The sequence below is a fragment of the Melanerpes formicivorus genome, unplaced genomic scaffold (assembly GCF_026170545.1).
Source record: "Melanerpes formicivorus ecotype bairdi unplaced genomic scaffold, bMelFor1.0.p_v2 SCAF_58, whole genome shotgun sequence".
Classification (NCBI taxonomy): domain Eukaryota; kingdom Metazoa; phylum Chordata; class Aves; order Piciformes; family Picidae; genus Melanerpes; species Melanerpes formicivorus.
Window position 1 is genome coordinate 1,583,370 of NW_027142410.1, and position 17,412 is coordinate 1,600,781.

The following is a 17,412-nucleotide window of genomic DNA, read 5'->3' on the forward strand; positions in this document are numbered from 1 at the left end:
CAAACTGTACAGCTCTTTTGTTTCAGTTCACTTCAGAACAATAAAACAGGTTTGAAACTAGTTTGGCTTACAGTATTTTATTTGGAAATAAGAGTGCAATTGGAACGGAGTCATCACTGATTGATGCCTGTGTTTCAAAATGACAATTTTCTTAAAGGAGAACTTTTAAGAAACAAAAAAAAAATGTAATGGACTTCAAAACCTTGTTCTGCTGCTTGGTGCTAGCTCACAGTTCATCTAAGCAGGGTAGTGATGTGTGACAAAATCATGTGCAAGTCTTAAAACTACATGTGCATTAAGAAGGATGACCAGCAGGTGAGCGAGATTCTCCTTCCCCTCTGCTCTCTCCCAGTGAGGCCACATTTGGAGTATTGTCTCCAGTGCTGGGCTCCTCACTTCAAGACAAGGAGCTGCTGGAGAGAGTTCTAAAGAGGGGAATGGAGCATCTCCGACAGCTGGGGCTCAGGTGCCCTGGAGCAAAGGGCACAAACTAGAACAAAGTAAGTCCCACCTAAACAAAAGGAAAAGTTTCTTTGCTGTGAGGGTGATGGAGCACTGAAAAGGATGCAGAGAGAAGTTTGAGAGTCTTCTTCTCTGGAGCCTTTCAAAACCCACCAGGACATGCTCCTGTGCAACCTGCTCTGGGTGACTCTGCTTTAGCCAGCATGTTTCGAGTAGGTGGTCTCTGGGTGCCATCCTGTGATTCTCTAATAACATTTCTGGTTGTAGTTTGGGATTTAAGTACCGTAACAAGTTAAGGACAGCTCTGTAATGACGTTTTACCGGGGCAGTAGCCTTTAGTGGGACACAGTGTTAACTCCTGTTAGTGGTGGTGCCAACCGCGTGCTAAAACACAGCTTAGTCCTGAAATACCAACTTGTAGCTCCAGGTGATGAACTGGACTGATCACTGAACGATTAACTGTAAATGCCATACTTGATGGATGTAGGGAGGGAGCTGTGCTCAACAGCTAACAAACTCAGCACGTTTACGTTGTGAATTGTCTGCACACTCATTTTCAGGCCTTTCCCTGAGCTCCTGTGATGCAATTCTTCACGTATGGCAAAGGGAATGTACAAAATGCACGTAGCTCGACGAAGCAGCCCTTTTCTGTCCATGCTGCTGCTAGGTGACGATGTCCCAGTTCCAGTGCTATCTGCACCTCAACACGGCGGGGGCCGGGCCGGCCACGTTCAGCCTGAAGAGCAAGCCTCGCTGACGCATTCCGGCCCATGGGTGACAGTCGGATCAGCCGCGGAGCCCCAGAAGGGGTGGGAGGTAGCCCCGGGGCCCCGCCAACCCGACTCCCTCGCCGCCCCACCGCCCTTCCGCCGCCTCAAGGGCGAAAAGGCGTCAGTTCCGGTACAGCTCCGCCTCCCCGCGCTGGCATCGCGAGAAACCACCCCACCTCACGCGAGACTCGCTAGCTCACCCGGCCGCTTCGGCCGAGTCCCTTCGGCAATTTCCGTCACCACCAGACCCTACCAATCGGCTTAGGGAGTGCATCGATGGGAGAGGGCTCCCCGCGGGCTCTGTGTGGGGACGGCGCCCACAGTGTGGGTGCCGGGGCTATGAGGCTGCTGCGGCGACGGGAGGGGGGCGGCGGAGTCGGGGTGCGGGACCTGGGCGGTGGGGAGGTATGCGGGGTTCGATTGTTCAGGCCTGGCCATGGCGCCTCTCCTCCCCCCCGCCATGGCTCCCCGTGTCCCTGCTCCTCTCCTCTCAGTGAGCGAAAGTGGCCGCCGCCGCCGTCCCAGCGCCCGCAGCCGCCGCCTCCTCCTCAGCAGCAGCGCGGGCGCCATCTTGGCGAGGCAGGAGTCGAGAGCGCCCCGCGACAGGACACAGGCAGCACCAACCCCGGCAACACGGGGCAAGAGGCCGGGTGAAGTGAGCGGGGGAAACGAGCCCAGGAGACACCCCCAGCCCCCCGCCGCCGCTGCCGCCGCGCCGAAGCTGGGCCTGCTATCCAGGTGAGCCACCGCGAAGACCAAGCAACGACGAACCGGGCCGGGGCTACGGGAGCCGGTAGCGGGTCCCCACCTAGGCAGGCCGCGGCTTCAACTCCCCCCCCGCTAAGCGGCGGCCGCAGCAGCCGGGCCTCTTCTTAAAGGGACAGGCCCCTTCCCCGCCCTGCCCGCCGGATGCGCCCCGATACACCGGTGTGGGAGCCGCCCCTCCCCCGCCCGGCGCGGAGCGGCTGCCGGGCTCCCCGCCATACACCGGGGAATCGGGGGGGGCGGTGGTTAAGGGCGGGCGGCGTACGCGGCGGCAGCGGGGCCGGGGCGCCGCCGTGCACCTGCGGGCGCACGTGCGCCCGTGGGGCGGGGGCGCGTGCGCGGGGGGGGGCGCGCAACGGGGGCAGCGGCGCGGCCGGACCGGGAGGGGCCGGGCCGGAGCCGCCGCCGCCAGCGCCGCGTCACGGGCGAGCGCAGCCGCTTCTTAGGGGTTGGGCCTGGTGCTGGCGGAGCGCGGTGGCGGGACCCGCTCTTCTCCCGGTGCCGCGGGAGTTTGGGAGCATCGTTCGGCCCGGGTCCCGCCGGCTCCCTCCGTGGGGGCTGGTGTGGAGGTGTCACGCTGGGGCCCTCGGCCTGTAACCGCCCCCGGCTGCCCGGGGCAGGGCCGTGTGCGGGCGCTGCCGGCCGGGACAGCTCCGTGTGCGCACCGTCCGCATGATGCAACGTTGCTGCTGAACTCGGGGAGTCCTGCGCGGTGCGAGCTTCTCCTTGGCAGTGCCGCCCTGGAGTTGTCCGAAGCTCGGTCTGCACAGCCCCCAGCGTCTGCCAAACTGATACCAGGGGTGATGCAGAGTGCCTGCTAGGTGTGCATAAAACACAGTTTAATGTTACGTTGGTGCTGGTGATGACATACCCTGGGAAGTTGTGGTATAAAGGCCAGCCCGGTCTCACTGCACATCCATCACCTAATGCAATTTCTGTTGTGAAGAGCGTTACTGGGCATTATGCATTCTTTCTGTTACCCTGTTGCTGAGCTTGAGTGGCAAGCTTCCCTTTCCACAGTGTGGTAGACGATAGTAATACATTTACCTGAATTATTTCCTTCTTTCCCTGAAGAAAATGGTGCAAGTCAAGTTCCCATTTTGTAGTGAAACGTAGTTGAAATTTTGTTTTGCTCTCTGCTGAACGAACTGCTGCATGAATTTGTCCAGCACAGCCATATGTGAGCAATACCCATCCCTTTTTTAACTGACACCAATCAGAAATGATGTCTTTGTGTCATCATTCCTTAAATGTGCATGTGTAAGAGCGGGTCATAACATCCAGAGGTTGGTAAGATATAGTAAGGGAAAAGTACAATAACCAGGACTGTAGCTTGAACCTTTTCCCAGTGTTTAGGGTATTCCCAGTAGTTCAGTTCTTCCCCATCTCTCATGTGTATATTAAAAGTTGCTTGAAATGCTTGACTGCTCAAATGGGCAAGTTTTGTTCCATGTGGATGTAACGTAGTGAGCTGTAGGTTCTGTAATAAGCGTGGTATTTGGCAAGCTAAATTACGTGATAGGGGTTGTTTTGGGTGGCAGGAAGAGAAGGGCCCTAGCAGAGCTCTCTTGGACATAGTTCACTTGCCGTGGTCTGGGGTGCAGGGAGTGAAAACCAAACAAAACAGGAAACATCCCTGCAGTTTGTTTTGTGTGCACAGAGAGCAGGAGTGAGGCAATGGCAGTGTGTGAGGGTAGCAGTGCTGTTAGGCGGAGCAGACGGCATGGACACGTTGTCAGAGGTCTCCATAAGTACTGCTAACTGCCCTTTTGGGACAAGAGTTTAACTGAACAATTGAATAGGTGTGTTTTTCTGCTGGTCAGGCTTCTGCTAGTTTAAACATGGAAGCTCAGCTATGGCAAGTCAACTTTTGTGTTGTCCAGGGAGGTGGTTGAGGCACCATCCCTGGAGGTGCTTTAAGCCCAGGCTGGCTGAGGCTCTGGCCAGGCTGATCTAGTGTGGGGTGTCCCTGCCCATGGCAGGGGAGTTGGAACTAGATGATCCTTGTGGTCCCTTCCAACCCTGACTGATACTACTATGATACTACTACTATGATACTTGTGTTTGCTGTAAGGTATTCTGCCCTTCTCTTACCTACCTGCTTCTGGTAAACTTTGGTAGACCTCTATAGTTTGTTTGTGGTTTGGTTTTTTAGTTGTTGGGGTTTATTTTCCCTAATAAATCAGGTGCTGTCTGTGACTTTTTATTTCAGCAATTAGACAATTCAGAGCCTGTGCCCCACTCTCTCCTCTCCTTTGTATTTAAAAGGTGGAATGACAGTCAATGAAATGCTGTCTCATTCCTTAGAAAACACTATGAGACCTTACCATAAAAGCAAAGCAGTGCAGTAAAGCACTATATATATAGGACAGTGTCTAATTTTAGCTACATTTCGTTACTCAGAAAGGCAATTAAAATGGCTTCTTTTTAATTTCAAACTGGAATGGTGTGAGCTCACACCTCAGTTAAATGGACCTGTCTTTTATTCGTTCAACTTGAGTTTAGTGGAGATTGAGGGCCTGGGGGAACTATCCTCCTGTCTGTAATCTCTTAGGTATCAAAGTTACGGCTAAAACACCGCTGTAACGGAGCCTGGATGGGGATTATGTTTTGCTTTAAGACCTGGCGTACAGCGTGCTCCGGGAAATAGTTGTCAAGTCTAACTATGCATTTATCAAAGCAAGCTGAAATGTGAGAGGGGAAAGGAGAGCTTGTGATTCTCCTCCAAGCAAAATACCTTTTGAAGTTTTTAATGCCACCACTGTTGTCTGTATTGGATATTATATGCTTATGAAGAAACGTGACAAAAATACACCTTGCCCATAGCACTGCATTAATGGAAGTTTACCATACAGTCCTTGACTTAATCTTCTATGTGCATGTGCAGGGATTATTCTGGAGATGGTACTGCAGAAAATTCTTACAGTGTTCTGCTATTCTAATGAGTGTTGCATGTCTCAAGTGTCTTCAAGATAGAAAAATGTCTTACGTGTTGATACCCGTTTGGAAAATCTCTGTAAGTTGGTGTCAAAGGCCACAAGTTTGCTGATGACACCAAGCTGTGTGGTGCAGCAGACACGCTGGAGGGAAGGGAGGCCATCCAGAGGGACCTGGACAGGCTGGAGAGGTGGGCACAAGCCAACCTCATGAAGTCCAATAAGAGCAAGGGCAGGGTCCTGCATCTGGGTCGAGGCAATCCCAGGCACAAATCCAGGCTGGGCAGTGACTGGCTGGAAAGCAGCCCTGAGGAGAGAGACTTGGGGGTGCTGGTGGAGGAGAAACTCAACATGAGCTCTCAATGTGCACTTGCAGCCCACAAAGCCAATCTGATCCTGGGCTGCATCAGGAGAAGTGTGGCCAGCAGGTCGAGGGAGGTGATTCTCCCCCTCTACTCAGCTCTGGGGAGACCCCACCTGGAGTACTGTGTCCAGTTCTGGAGCCCCTATTACAAGAGGGATGTGGAGGTGCTGGAAGGTGTCCAGAGAAGGGCCACGAGGATGATCAGAGGGCTGAAGCACCTCTCCTATGAGGACAGACTGAAGGAGTTGGGGCTGTTCAGTCTGGAGAAGAGAGGGATCTGAGGTGACCTCATTGTGGCCTTCCAGTATCTGAAGGGGGCCTACAGGAAGGCTGGGGAAGGACTTCTCAGGATGTCAGGTAGTGATAGGACTAGGGGGAATGGAATGAAGCTGGAGGTGGGGAGATTCAGGCTAGATGTGAGGAGGAAGTTCTTCCCCATGAGAGTGGTGAAGCCCTGGAATGGGTTGTCCAGGGAGGTGGTTGAGGCCCTGTCCCTGGAGGTGTTTAAGCCCAGGCTGGATGAGGCTCTGGCCAGCCTGATCTAGTGTGGGGTGTCCCTGCCCATGGCAGGGGGGTTGGAACTAGATGCTCCTTGTGGTCCCTTCCAACCCTGAATGATACTATGATACATGTGGAAAAAACCCAGTGAACAACTAAATTGGTGTGGGAACTAAGGTGGTGTTCTTGATCCTGGTTTTTAATCCTGCTTTATGGGTAAAACTTTTCAGTGCTTTAAGTGGGGCTACAAGGAGCACATACTTTCCGTGTGTCAAGTGGGATTTCAGGGTTCTGTCCAGTTCAGTGTTTTGTCAATGTGCTTAAGACCAGTTGGAGAAAGGAGAGGTAAGACAGTCTGCTCTTGTGGAATGAGATATTTGAACAAATAAGGGTGCTCACCTGCTAGCTGGTAGCACTCCATATCCCCCCACTTAGTATATCAGGTGAGGCTGTTGAAGTTAGTTGTATTGGTTAGCCTTGCATTTGTCTCGGGCTCAGAAGAGATGCTGCAGATTAGCTGCTGTGCTGTACCTTTTACCTCCGTGGCAGCTCGTGTTTGTGTATGTGCCCTCAGCTAGGAGTGTAGTTGTTATTTATTGTGGTGTTTGATGTTAGTATTAGGCATAAAGAGAAGAAAAAGTAATCCTCTGAGCCTTACCTGAGGTGTACAGATGCCAGAAACTGAAGAAAAATAACAAAACAAGAAACTCCTGGAGGTAAAAGTACTATTTCAAGCAGCTGAACCAAGCAAATCCTTTTTAGCTTGCAGCTAGGCACCAGTACCGAACTGTGTGCTTTCCACTTGTGGGACTTCTGCTTTAAATTGACACCAGCAGTAAAAACTTGTTGGACTTCATTCAGCAATACCCAGTGGTTACTCTTTAAACGGTGAGAGTCTACTTTTAAAGCTAAGCTGCTCCGTGAGAGCAGTGGGTTTGCTGATTGGTTGGTGCAGATCAGTGGGTATCTAACTTAGAAACCTTGTTATAAAACATAACTCTGCTCCCAGAGGACCTCCTTGGAGGATTCTTCTCCGGGGCTGGGTGTTTACTTAGTGACTAGACATTAGAATGGGCAGACTCGAAGAAACAGTGAAGAAACCCCTCACCTCCTTTAGCCTTTAACTAAGCAATGTGATTCGGAATTAAGGAAGGCTTCTTTCAACCAAACTTGCATCTTCTAAAAAAAAAGAAGTATGGTTATGAGGGTTGTTTGTATGAAAAGGGTCTATATATATAACTAAACTCAGATTCTGCTGATGATATTTTACCTGTGCTTTTAGTAATTCAGAGGGCCACGTGATACAATTAAATGGTATCAGTGTGAGCTTCTGATTAAGTAAGAACATTAGAGGATTCAGGGTGCTGGCCAGGCAGTGTAGCAGCTAAACATTTTCATTCTAAACTGTTTTAACTAGTGGAGATGAAGCAAGAAAGCAAATAACTTTTGAATTTGATACTGGAACTTAACATAGAGTTGGTGTGTATATATGTAAGAAAGTTGGTTTAGCCCAAGGACTACTCTGCAGCATCCAATCATCTTGCACATGTAACAGCTTGGGGTTTTGCCTCAGTGTCACCATTAGTGATGAAACTGTTTTGGAAATATGTCTGCAGTCTTCCTTAAACTGAGTAGGCCAAATGCTAGATTTGCTCCAGAAATGGCAAAGAGGAGTTGGAATGAATGTCATCACCATGTAAATCCACTGAAGCAATGTCTTGAGGATGTCCTGAACACTTGCCTACTGTATTAGATCAGGCTGTTCTGTGGTTCTCAGTTGTTTTATCCCATCTTCTCTAGCTTCAGTATTGGAGCAGGTTTTGCCACTGGAAATCTTTGTTTCTTAAAACCTAGAATGAGAACAAAAGATCAGAGGATAAAGAAGGATCTGTCAATTAGCTTCCCCTGTTACTACTTTGATCAGCAGAGAAGTACTGTGCAACTGCTAGCATATAAATAAATGAATGGCTGAATTCAGTGGCTGAGCTCCTCTCTGTTCCATGTGTCTGTGTAACTCTTGCTAAATTTGTTTTGGGCATTGTTAATGTACTTACAAATATTGCTAAGCTCTCCTGTGTTTGTGGGCTGGGTAGGCAGAATACAGAAGAGCAACTGTTTTGAGAGGAAGAGTAATTAACTTTGTATGTGCAGGAGCCTTCTGAGACAATTCAAATAGGAAGGTGAGGGAAAGCAGGTCTTTTTCTATGGATGGAATGCAGAGTCCTTGGACTGTGTCAGCACAAGGAGGGCTTTGTTGGATGTGGGCACGAGAGGTTTCCTGATCTGGGAAGTAATACTTGAGAGCATAGGTATGTAAAAAAAGTACAGACAAGACAAGTAATGAGCATGCAGACCTGTGTACTAAACACAGAGGCTTAGTGTAGTGTACGTGACAGGAGGATTTGAATGTGTTAAAATCTGGAATGAAACCTACTCCTGCAGTCACTGTAGGCAGAGGGTATTATCCCTTGGGTTCATATTCGTCACTCTGGGCAGTACCAACTCCTGAGTAGCCAGCTCCTGAGAAAATCTATTAGTTATGTAATTACTAAGCACATTTGATAGCATCTCCTCCTCATAGGGTCATTTATATTCTTAGAGGTTGTGACCCTTCCAACCCTCGACAGAGGTAAAGAAAACAGCCTTCTGCCGGGCTGTCTCCTCAGCTGTGTGAGGGTGGAGCCAGATAAGCACCAGTGCCTTTGTGGAGTGCCTGGTGGGTCCACGTAGACCAGCACTTAGGCAAGTGGACCTGGGCAGCTGGAAAAGCATCCAGTTACTCATTCTAGATCAGGAATATGATAGTGTTTGTTTTGCCTCTGGCCTATTTTCTGTCCTCCAATTAAAAACTTGACCTCAAATGTATCTTACTGCTTTCCCTGTGTTTTGCTGTGAAGCCTGCATAGGTTTGTGAGGGCAAGGCTCACTGGGGTGCAAAAGAGGACATTTGGTGGTTAGCTTCCTTGGAGGCCATGAATCCAAATAAAGTCTTGCATGCTTTGTGCTTCTTGGGGCACGTTTCTGTCCTGCGGTGCCTTGAGGACAGGCAATGCCACTAAATGTTGAGGTCTCTGTAGGAGATTTTCTGCCAAGAGGAGACAGTGGAAAGATGCCTTCTGGGCCTGAGTAAAACCATTAAACAATGATTACAAATGACATTTTGACTTGAAAAGTCAAAGTAATAATTTATACTATAATTATATATATAATTATAATGGATGTTACCAACATGTGCTCTTGTTGATGGATGCATTTTGAAATGGAGTGATAAAAGGGATCACCAGAGAAGGGCAACGAGGCTGGGGAGAGGCCTTGAGCACAAGCCCTATGAGGAGAGGCTGAGGGAGCTGGGGTTGCTTAGCCTGGAGAAGAGGAGGCTCAGGGGAGACCTCATTGCTCTCTACAACTACCTGAAGGGGGATTGTTGCCAGGAGGGAGTTGGTCTCTTCTCCCAGGCAACCAGCATGAGAGGACACAGTCTCAAGCTGCACCAGGGGAAGTTTAGGCTCGAGGTGAGGAGAAAGATCTTCACAGAGAGAGTTGTTAGCCATTGGAATGTGCTGCCCAGGGAGGTGGTGGAGTCACCGTCCCTGGAGGTGTTCAAGAGGGGATTGGATGTGGCACTTGGTGCCATGGTCTGTGGTGACAGGTTGGACTCAATGATCTTTGAGGTCTCTTCCAACCTTGGTGATACTGTGATACCCTACTAGGGCTTGAATCTTCCAGCTGTAATATACATAGTTTTTATTGGTGATCTGAAGGAAACCACTCTGACCTTCTTGGTGTCCTTTTTTCCTCTCCATTAATTTCTCCCATCTATGTCTCCTCAGTTCCATATTCTCTGCTGCTTCCTCTTGCTTTCTAACCTTGTTATTTTCTTCATGGCCCTGTCTCTTGGAAGTCAGTTTCTTATTGCTAGGGTAGTGTTTTTCAGATGTCTGCTAAGCAGTATGATGTATGTGGATGAAAGTTTCTTGGGGAATGTGACTCTGAATACCTTTACCTTAAGGAAAGTTTCAGGTGCTTCCTTCTGTCTGCTGACTTCTGCTGGAAATGGGTATTTGGTAACAGAGGTCAATCATTCCGTTCCTGTCAGGTGTACAAAGATCTGGCATAGAGAAAGATAAACCTGAAAGAAAAACCAACAACTTCTAAGTGAGGGCTGTTATCCTGTCTTAATTCTGGGCACACTGTGGTTTGTTCTGTGTGAGTAAAGGTGTTAAGGCTAGGTGTCAAATAAAATTTGCTGTTGTTTATCCATAGCCATGAGTCTCAAGGTGGCAATCTCCATAGGATTTTTATAACTTTGGGAGCTCTGAATCTGTTCTCTCATTTTTGAGGATAAAAGTCTGGGAAAAAGTTAGATGCTGATTTTTCTGACTGTGTATGTGAAGGGAGAACAGTTTGAGGACTCAAATTTGCTGCTTTTTTTCACTTATATAAGCCTCAAACTGTTTAGTCATTAACAGTTTAATAACTCAAGGAATGCAAAATGTTTTGGAGTAACTTGATGTGAAGTGTGCTTCAGCTTTTTTAAGCTTCTTAAGAAGTGATAGAAACCAGAAGAGTTCTGCAGAAGAGCAACTTAGTCTTTCAAAAGCTTGACTGGTTTTATTTTTGTCCTGCACCAGAAAGAAACGCTTAAGGCATATGAGGGACCTGGGGGTGCTGGTTGACAGCTGCCTAAACATGGGCCAGCAGTGTGCCCAGGTGGCCAAGAAGGCCAATGGCATCCTGGCCTGCATTAGGAATAGTGTGGCCAGCAGGAGCAGGGAAGTCATTGTGCCCCTGGACTCAGCCCTGGTTAGGCCACACCTTGAGTCCTGTGTCCTGTTGTGGGCCCCTCAGTTTAGGAAGGACATCGAGACACTTGAACGTGTCCAGAGAAGGGCAACGAGGCTGGGGAGAGGCCTTGAGCACAGCCCTGTGAGGAGAGGCTGAGGGAGCTGGGGTTGTTTAGCCTGGAGAAGAGGAGGCTCAGGGGAGACCTCATTGCTGTCTACAACTACCTGAAAGGTGATTGTAGGCAGGAAGGGGTTGGTCTCTTCTCCCAGGCCACCAGCCCCAGAACAAGAGGACACAGTCTCAAGCTGTACCAGGGGAAGTTTAGGCTTGAGGTGAGGAGAAAGTTCTTCCCAGAGAGAGTTGTTAGCCATTGGAATGTGCTGCCCAGGGAGGTGGTGGAGTCACCATCCCTGGAGGTGTTTGAGAGGGGATTGGATGTGGCACTTGGTGCCATGGTCTGTGGTGACAGGTTGGACTCAATGATCTTTGAGGTCTCTTCCAACCTTGGTGATACTGGGATACTGTAGTATTAGCACCTTGAGGGTATTGATAGTGTTTACATTCATACAGTGACAACTGTGACTTTGGAAATAATTGAAAATTATCTTTCTTGCTGTTACTATGACAATTATGGCATCTTTGGTAGTCAAAGGCAAACAAAATTCCAGTTAACAGAGCTATTAATGTAACAAGTGTTACAACATCTTTTGCACTTGAAGAGAAACACGGCTATTGACAGAGCAATAGAATGTTGTGATAGCTTTGGTTTTGAAGCAATGTATAATGCAAATGTTGCAGGGAGAGTGTGTTTGGTTCTTGAAGAATATGCAATCCTGAGAACAAATAAGACATTAAAATCAGGCAGACTATGTCTACTAGCTGGAAGTGCAGACAACTAAAGTGTATTCTAAATTTGAAGCCATTAAAAGTGTCTATTAATTTGCTAATTACGTGTCACTTGTTCTGTAGTGAAGATGATTCAGTTTTAGATTGGAAAGGTTTTTTTGGTCAAGCTTTTGTGGGAGGCTTGTCAGTCGGTAACAGCTGTGTGTTCTGGGTGCTGTGAGAGTATCAGTGCTTTAAAAGAGAAGTCTTTAGGTGTTTTATCTGTAACAGCTGTGAACTGAATGATAAAAGCAACAGAAGAACACTATTTGCAGTTTTTTTCCCCTTTTAGAATAACTTATGTATGTATAAAATAAGGGATTTTATGTATATATATATATATATATATATATATATATATATCAGGTCGAGAGAGGTGATCCTCCCCCTCTACTCAGCTCTGGTGAGACCCCACCTGCAGTACTGCCTCCAGTTCTGGAGCCCCTATTACAAGAGGGATGTGGAGGTGCTGGAAGGTGTCCAGAGAAGGGCCACAAGGATGATCAGAGGGTTGGAGCTCCTCTCCTATGAGGACAGACTGAAGGAGTTGGGGCTGTTCAGTCTGGGGAAAAGAAGGCTCTGAGGTGACCTCATTGTGGCCTTCCAGTATCTGAAGGGGGCTACAGGAAGGCTGGGGAAGGACTTCTCAGGATATCAGGTAGTGATAGGACTAGGGGGAATGGAATGAAGCTGGAGGTGGGGAGATTCAGGCTGGACATGAGGAGGAAGTTCTTCAGCATGAGAGTGGTGAAGCCCTGGAATGGGTTGTCCAAGGAGGTGGTTGAGGCCCCATCCCTGGAGGTGTTTAAGGCCAGGCTGGATGAGGCTCTGTCCAGCCTGATCTAGTGTGGGGTGTCCGTGCCCATGGCAGGGGGGTTGGACCTAGCTGATCCTTGTGGTCCCTTCCAACCCTGGCTGATTCTATGATACTATACTATGATATATATATATGTATTATTCCTTTAATTCAGATTTCATGATACACAGCTGTTCTCTGTTCAGAGTATCCTTAGTAGTGATGAAAGCTTACTTTAGACGCTCAAGGACTGGGTCCGTTGTGCTCTGCGTTTCTGTCAGCACAGGGATTATCATCCCAGGCCAGTGCAGTGCTCATTAGTATCGAATGGCATCCATCAAGCCATAAACCAGAAAACTTAAGAAGCTAGGGGTTTGGCTGTGGTTGTATTGTGGTGGAGAGTTCCATGTGAATTTCTCTTTCTTTGTTTAGTATACCTAGTAACTGCAGCCTAAGCTTTTTGCCCTGAACTGCCTCAGTTCTGGGTTCAGTATTAGCACTGGTTAGGCCACACCTTGGGTACTGTGTCCAGTTCTGGGCCCCTCAGTTTAGGAAGGAGGTTGAGTTGCTGGAACGTGTCCAGAGAAGGGCAACAAAGCTGGGGAGGGGTTTGGAGCACAGCCCTGTGAGGAGAGGCTGAGGGAGCTGGGCTTGCTTAGCCTGGAGAAGAGGAGGCTCAGGGGTGACCTTCTTGCTGTCTACAACTACCTTAAGGGAAGTTGTAGACAGGCAGAGGTTGGTCTCTTCTCCCAGGCAACCAGCACCAGAACAAGAGGACACAGTCTCAGGCTGCACCAGGGGAGGTTTAGGCTGGATGTTAGGAAGAAGTTCTATACAGAGAGAGTGATTACCCATTGGAATGGGCTGCCCATGGAGGTGGGGGAGTCACCATCACTGGAGGTGTTTAGGAGGAGACTTGACAGGGTACTTGGTGCCATGGGTTAGTTGATTAGATGGTGTTGGATGATGGGTTGGACATTATGATCTCGAAGGTCTTTTCCAATCTGGTTTCTTCTATTCTATTTGGTGTAGCATGCAGTAGATTTGTCCACTCACCAAATTCATTCCTTTCAGAGGTGATGGTGGTGATGACTGTTGTGTCTTCCCAACAGCTGCGTGTTCAGAGGCACCTGTGCATGAGGAGAAGATTGTTCTATGGCCTCAGAGCTGGGTGCCAGGGAGGATGGCAGCTGCTCAGAGCTGGCAAAACCCCTTTATCTGCAGTATCTGGAGAAAGCTCTGCAACTGGATCAGTTTTTACGACAGACATCTGCCATCTTTAACAGGAGTATATCCAGGTATCAAAACCTTTTCCATTTTCCCTTGGGGATACCAAGGAAAGGCAGGCATTCTTATTATAATGTTCCCTGGCAATGCTATATGAAGGATTTAGTACTGACATGTTCACTGTAAACTCTTTTCCTTCAGAGGTTTTGCCCTGTGCTTCTCTTAGCTCACAGTGATAATTCAGCATTTTGCCAACTCACAAATTATTGTCATGATCTTACAAAGGTCTTTCTCATAGCTGAGTGGCCAAAGCTTCCTTTGCCTGCAAAATCAGGGTGAACAAGCACTTAAGTTGATTTTTCAGGGCAGGGCTATGGCCTGTAGCCATCGGTGAAATACAGAGACTGCTGTCAAATGCAAAAGTTATATGTAACTGAGTTCTAGCAATGAGCAGTGATCAAGGTATGTTTTTATCCCCAAACAATTCATGTCTCATTCCATCTGTGTTTTGGAGTTGTAGAGTTGCAGAACTGATAACTGCATGGGGAATAGTTAATAGATACATTTGTAAGTGTGTAGTAAGATCCACAGAAGGCATAGAACTATAGCTCTGTTTCTCACCTGTCCACTTAGTGCTGAGGATGCCAGTACTGTGCTTGATAATGGTTTCTTGCTTAGTTCATGCTTCTCTGATCAGACACCTAAAGACTGGAGGTGCAGGTTGATAGCCAGGCTGGTCAGAGGATTAATTGCTTCTGAGGGGTTAACAGGAAATTAACAGCAGTGTTTCTAATGTGTGGTTACATCTGAATCTGTCTCAGTTACCAAAGCTTTAGACAAATGGGCACATGTGAGAAGGCTGTGTGGGTGTCTCCTCCTTTGACCATTTTCCTTTCCTTGTCACTATATATCTTCTTGCAGCGATGAAAGTGAAGATGGATTGGATGACAATCCTTTGCTGCCTCAGTCTGGGGATCCCCTGATGCAAGTTAAGGAAGAGCCTCCAAACTCTTTGCTTGGAGAGTCTTCTGGAGCAGGACATTCCGGGATGCTCAACACACATTCTCTGAATGGAGTACTGCAGCCAGGTAGGAAATGTACTAGGTTGAAACTCTGCTTTATCTGGGATAAACTGGGAAAAGCATTGTTTCTAAGGATGATTTTCTTTTTCCTCTCTAAATAGAACCAAAGTCTGAAAAAGGGAGCTTGTATAACTTTTCCAAACTGAAGAAAAGCAGAAAGTGGCTGAAGGTAAGAATATTGCACAGAAATGCAGCTATTTGAAGTCTGTTGACAGCCTATAGGGAGTGATTACAGAATATTAGGAGTTGGAAGGCAACTCAAACAAAAAGATCATCTAGACCACCCCACTGCCAGAGCAGGATCACTTAGGGAACGTCACACAAGAGTGCATCCAGGTGGGTTTTGAGTGTCTCCAGAGAAGGGGACTTCACAACTCTCTGTGCAGCCTGTTACAGTGCTCTGTCAACCCTCACATTGAGAAAATGTTTCCTTATGTTCACATGGAACTTCCTGTGCTCCAACTTGTACATATTGCCTCTTGTCCTGTCTTTGGACATCATGGAGAAGAGCCTTGCTCAGTCCTCCCAATGCTTACCCTTCACATATGTCTAAACATGAATGAGGTCACCTCTCAGTCTCCTCTTTCCCAATCTAAAGACACCCAGCTCCCTCAGCCTTTCCTCATAAGGAGGATGTTCCACTCCTAAACATTTCTGTGGTTCTGTGCTGGACTCGTTCGAGCAGTTCCCTGTCCTCCTTGAACTGAGGGGCCCAAAACTGGACACAATATTCCAGATGAATAATTACATCTTGTCATCTGACATAGATTGTGATGCACAAATGTATAGGCAAGCAGAGGGCAACAAGAAGATAAGTTACAGTATCACAGTGACACCAAGGTTGGAAGAGACCTCAAAGATCACCGCGTCCAACCTGTCACCACAGACCTCATGACTAGACCATGGCACCAAGTGCCATGTCCAATCCCCTCTTGAACATCTCCAGGGACAGTGACTCCACCACCTCCCTGGGCAGCACATTCCAATGACTAATGACTCTCTCTGGGAAGAACTTTCTCCTCACCTCAAGCCTAAACTTCCCCTGGTGCAGCTTGAGACTGTGTCCTCTTGTTCTGGTGCTGGTTGCCTGGGAGAAGAGACCAACCCCTTCCTGGCTGCAACCACCCTTCAGCTAGCTGTAGACAGCATTAAGGTCTCCCCTGAGCCTCCTCTTCTCCAGGCTAAACAACCCCAGCTCCCTCAGCTTCTCCTCATAGGGGCTGTGCTCAAGGCCTCTCCCCAGCCTTGTTGCCCTTCTCTGGACACCTTCAAGTGTCTCAATGTCCTTCCTAAACTGAGGGGCCGAGAACTGGACACAGGACTCAGGGTGTGGCCTAACCAAAGCAGAGTACAGGGGCACAATGACTTCCCTGCTCCTGCTGGCCACACTATTCCTAATGCAGGCCAGGATGCCATTGGCCCTCTTGGCCACCTGGGCACACGGCTGGCTCATGTTTAGGCAGCTGTCAACCAGCACCCCCAGGTCCCTCTCTGCTTGGGAGCTCTAGTTGGGCGCTGGTCAGAGCGTAATCACAAATACAGTTCCCAGTTTACAGTAAGCTTGTTCTCATTTGAATAGTTCATTTAATTTTACTTGACCACTGAGAGCTCAGAAAGCCAGTCTAATTTAAGAGCTACCTTAAATCATGTGATTGATGCAAAAGCAAACACTGAAAAAGAGGCACAAGGTGACACAGAGATGTGGTAATAGTTCATGCTGCTGAGAAATTCATTTACAGGTTGGACTCGATCTTTGAGGTCTCTTCCAACCTTTGTGATACTGTGATTTTTTTCAGTGTTGTTCTGTATTAGCTTATTGTTTGCTACACTGATTTTTTGGTGTTAGCTAGAGCCAGTGTCCCATGCGAAGAAGAAAGGAATGTGGAAGAAAGAAATGTGGGGAGGTTTTTTTGGCGGAGTTTTGGTTTGGTGTTTTTTTTGTTGTTGTTTCTTTGGGGGTTTTTTGTTATTACATTAAGAAAATAACATTTACCAAAGCAAAAAGTATATTCTACAGAGGCTTCTCACCTTGGAAATGGAAAGAAAGAAGAGCCTGTGAGAGCTGATGAAGTCTCATACAGTATTCTTTATGTAGAACACAATAGGTTTATGGTCTGTGTAGATTCAAGCATTCCAATTTAGATGAGCAGCAGCATCAGCATCTGAGTTGAATTTCACACTGAGTGTACCTTCCAAAACTTGAAGTGGTTTTAGTGTTCTGTCCAAATTAAAACCATCTATTATGAAATACATTAAATGGATGTTTGGGACTCTGCTGGAAGTTTGTTTGTAATATGAAGGTCCAAATGAAGAGGGGAGGAGGGAATGGAATTGTGGGTTTATACCATCTTTGTGTTTTCATTGTACTGTGGCTTTTTCCAGTAAGGAAAACCAGAGTTGCCCAGAGGTTAGGCATGAGCCAAACCTGCTGGAACTGGTGCAGATGGAAGTGGTGGAATAGCAAAACTAACTACAAATGGAATATGAAAGCACCTGTACCTCACAAAATGCCCTTCCTGTTATCCTGGATTTTCTCACTGCTGCTTTTTGAGACCACAGACAGATGAAGTGGATTGTAAAGTGACTTAACTTCCTCCAGAACAGAAAAAAACTTCTTCCCCCAAATCAAACCACGTGTGTTGGATTCACTACTACGCTGTACTGTACTTCAGCAAACCATTCTCCCTGTGAGGGGTTTCAGAGGGAGGACACGTTGTAAATGCTAGGTATCATTCCTGGGCCAGGCCCCCAGCCCATTACTGAAGGCTCAGGAGTGCTTTGCATAAACAAACAATTCAGTGTAGGGCCTTGCAGTTGTTTAAATGAGTTTCCCTTTTTTCTT

The 17,412-nt window shown here is 47.8% G+C and overlaps 1 protein-coding gene across 1 annotated transcript in view; it reads left to right on the forward strand.

Moving 5' to 3' along the window:
• Nucleotides 1–1,644: 1,644 nt before the first annotated feature.
• Nucleotides 1,645–17,412, forward strand: part of INO80 (INO80 complex ATPase subunit) — an 85,574-nt gene continuing 69,806 nt past the window's right edge. The window contains exons 1-4 of the mRNA XM_068161439.1: nucleotides 1,645–1,970; nucleotides 13,374–13,559; nucleotides 14,410–14,576; nucleotides 14,672–14,739. Coding sequence (XP_068017540.1) covers nucleotides 13,417–13,559; nucleotides 14,410–14,576; nucleotides 14,672–14,739 — 378 coding nt within the window. The 5' untranslated portion in view covers nucleotides 1,645–1,970; nucleotides 13,374–13,416. The remainder of the gene's footprint in view (nucleotides 1,971–13,373; nucleotides 13,560–14,409; nucleotides 14,577–14,671; nucleotides 14,740–17,412) is intronic.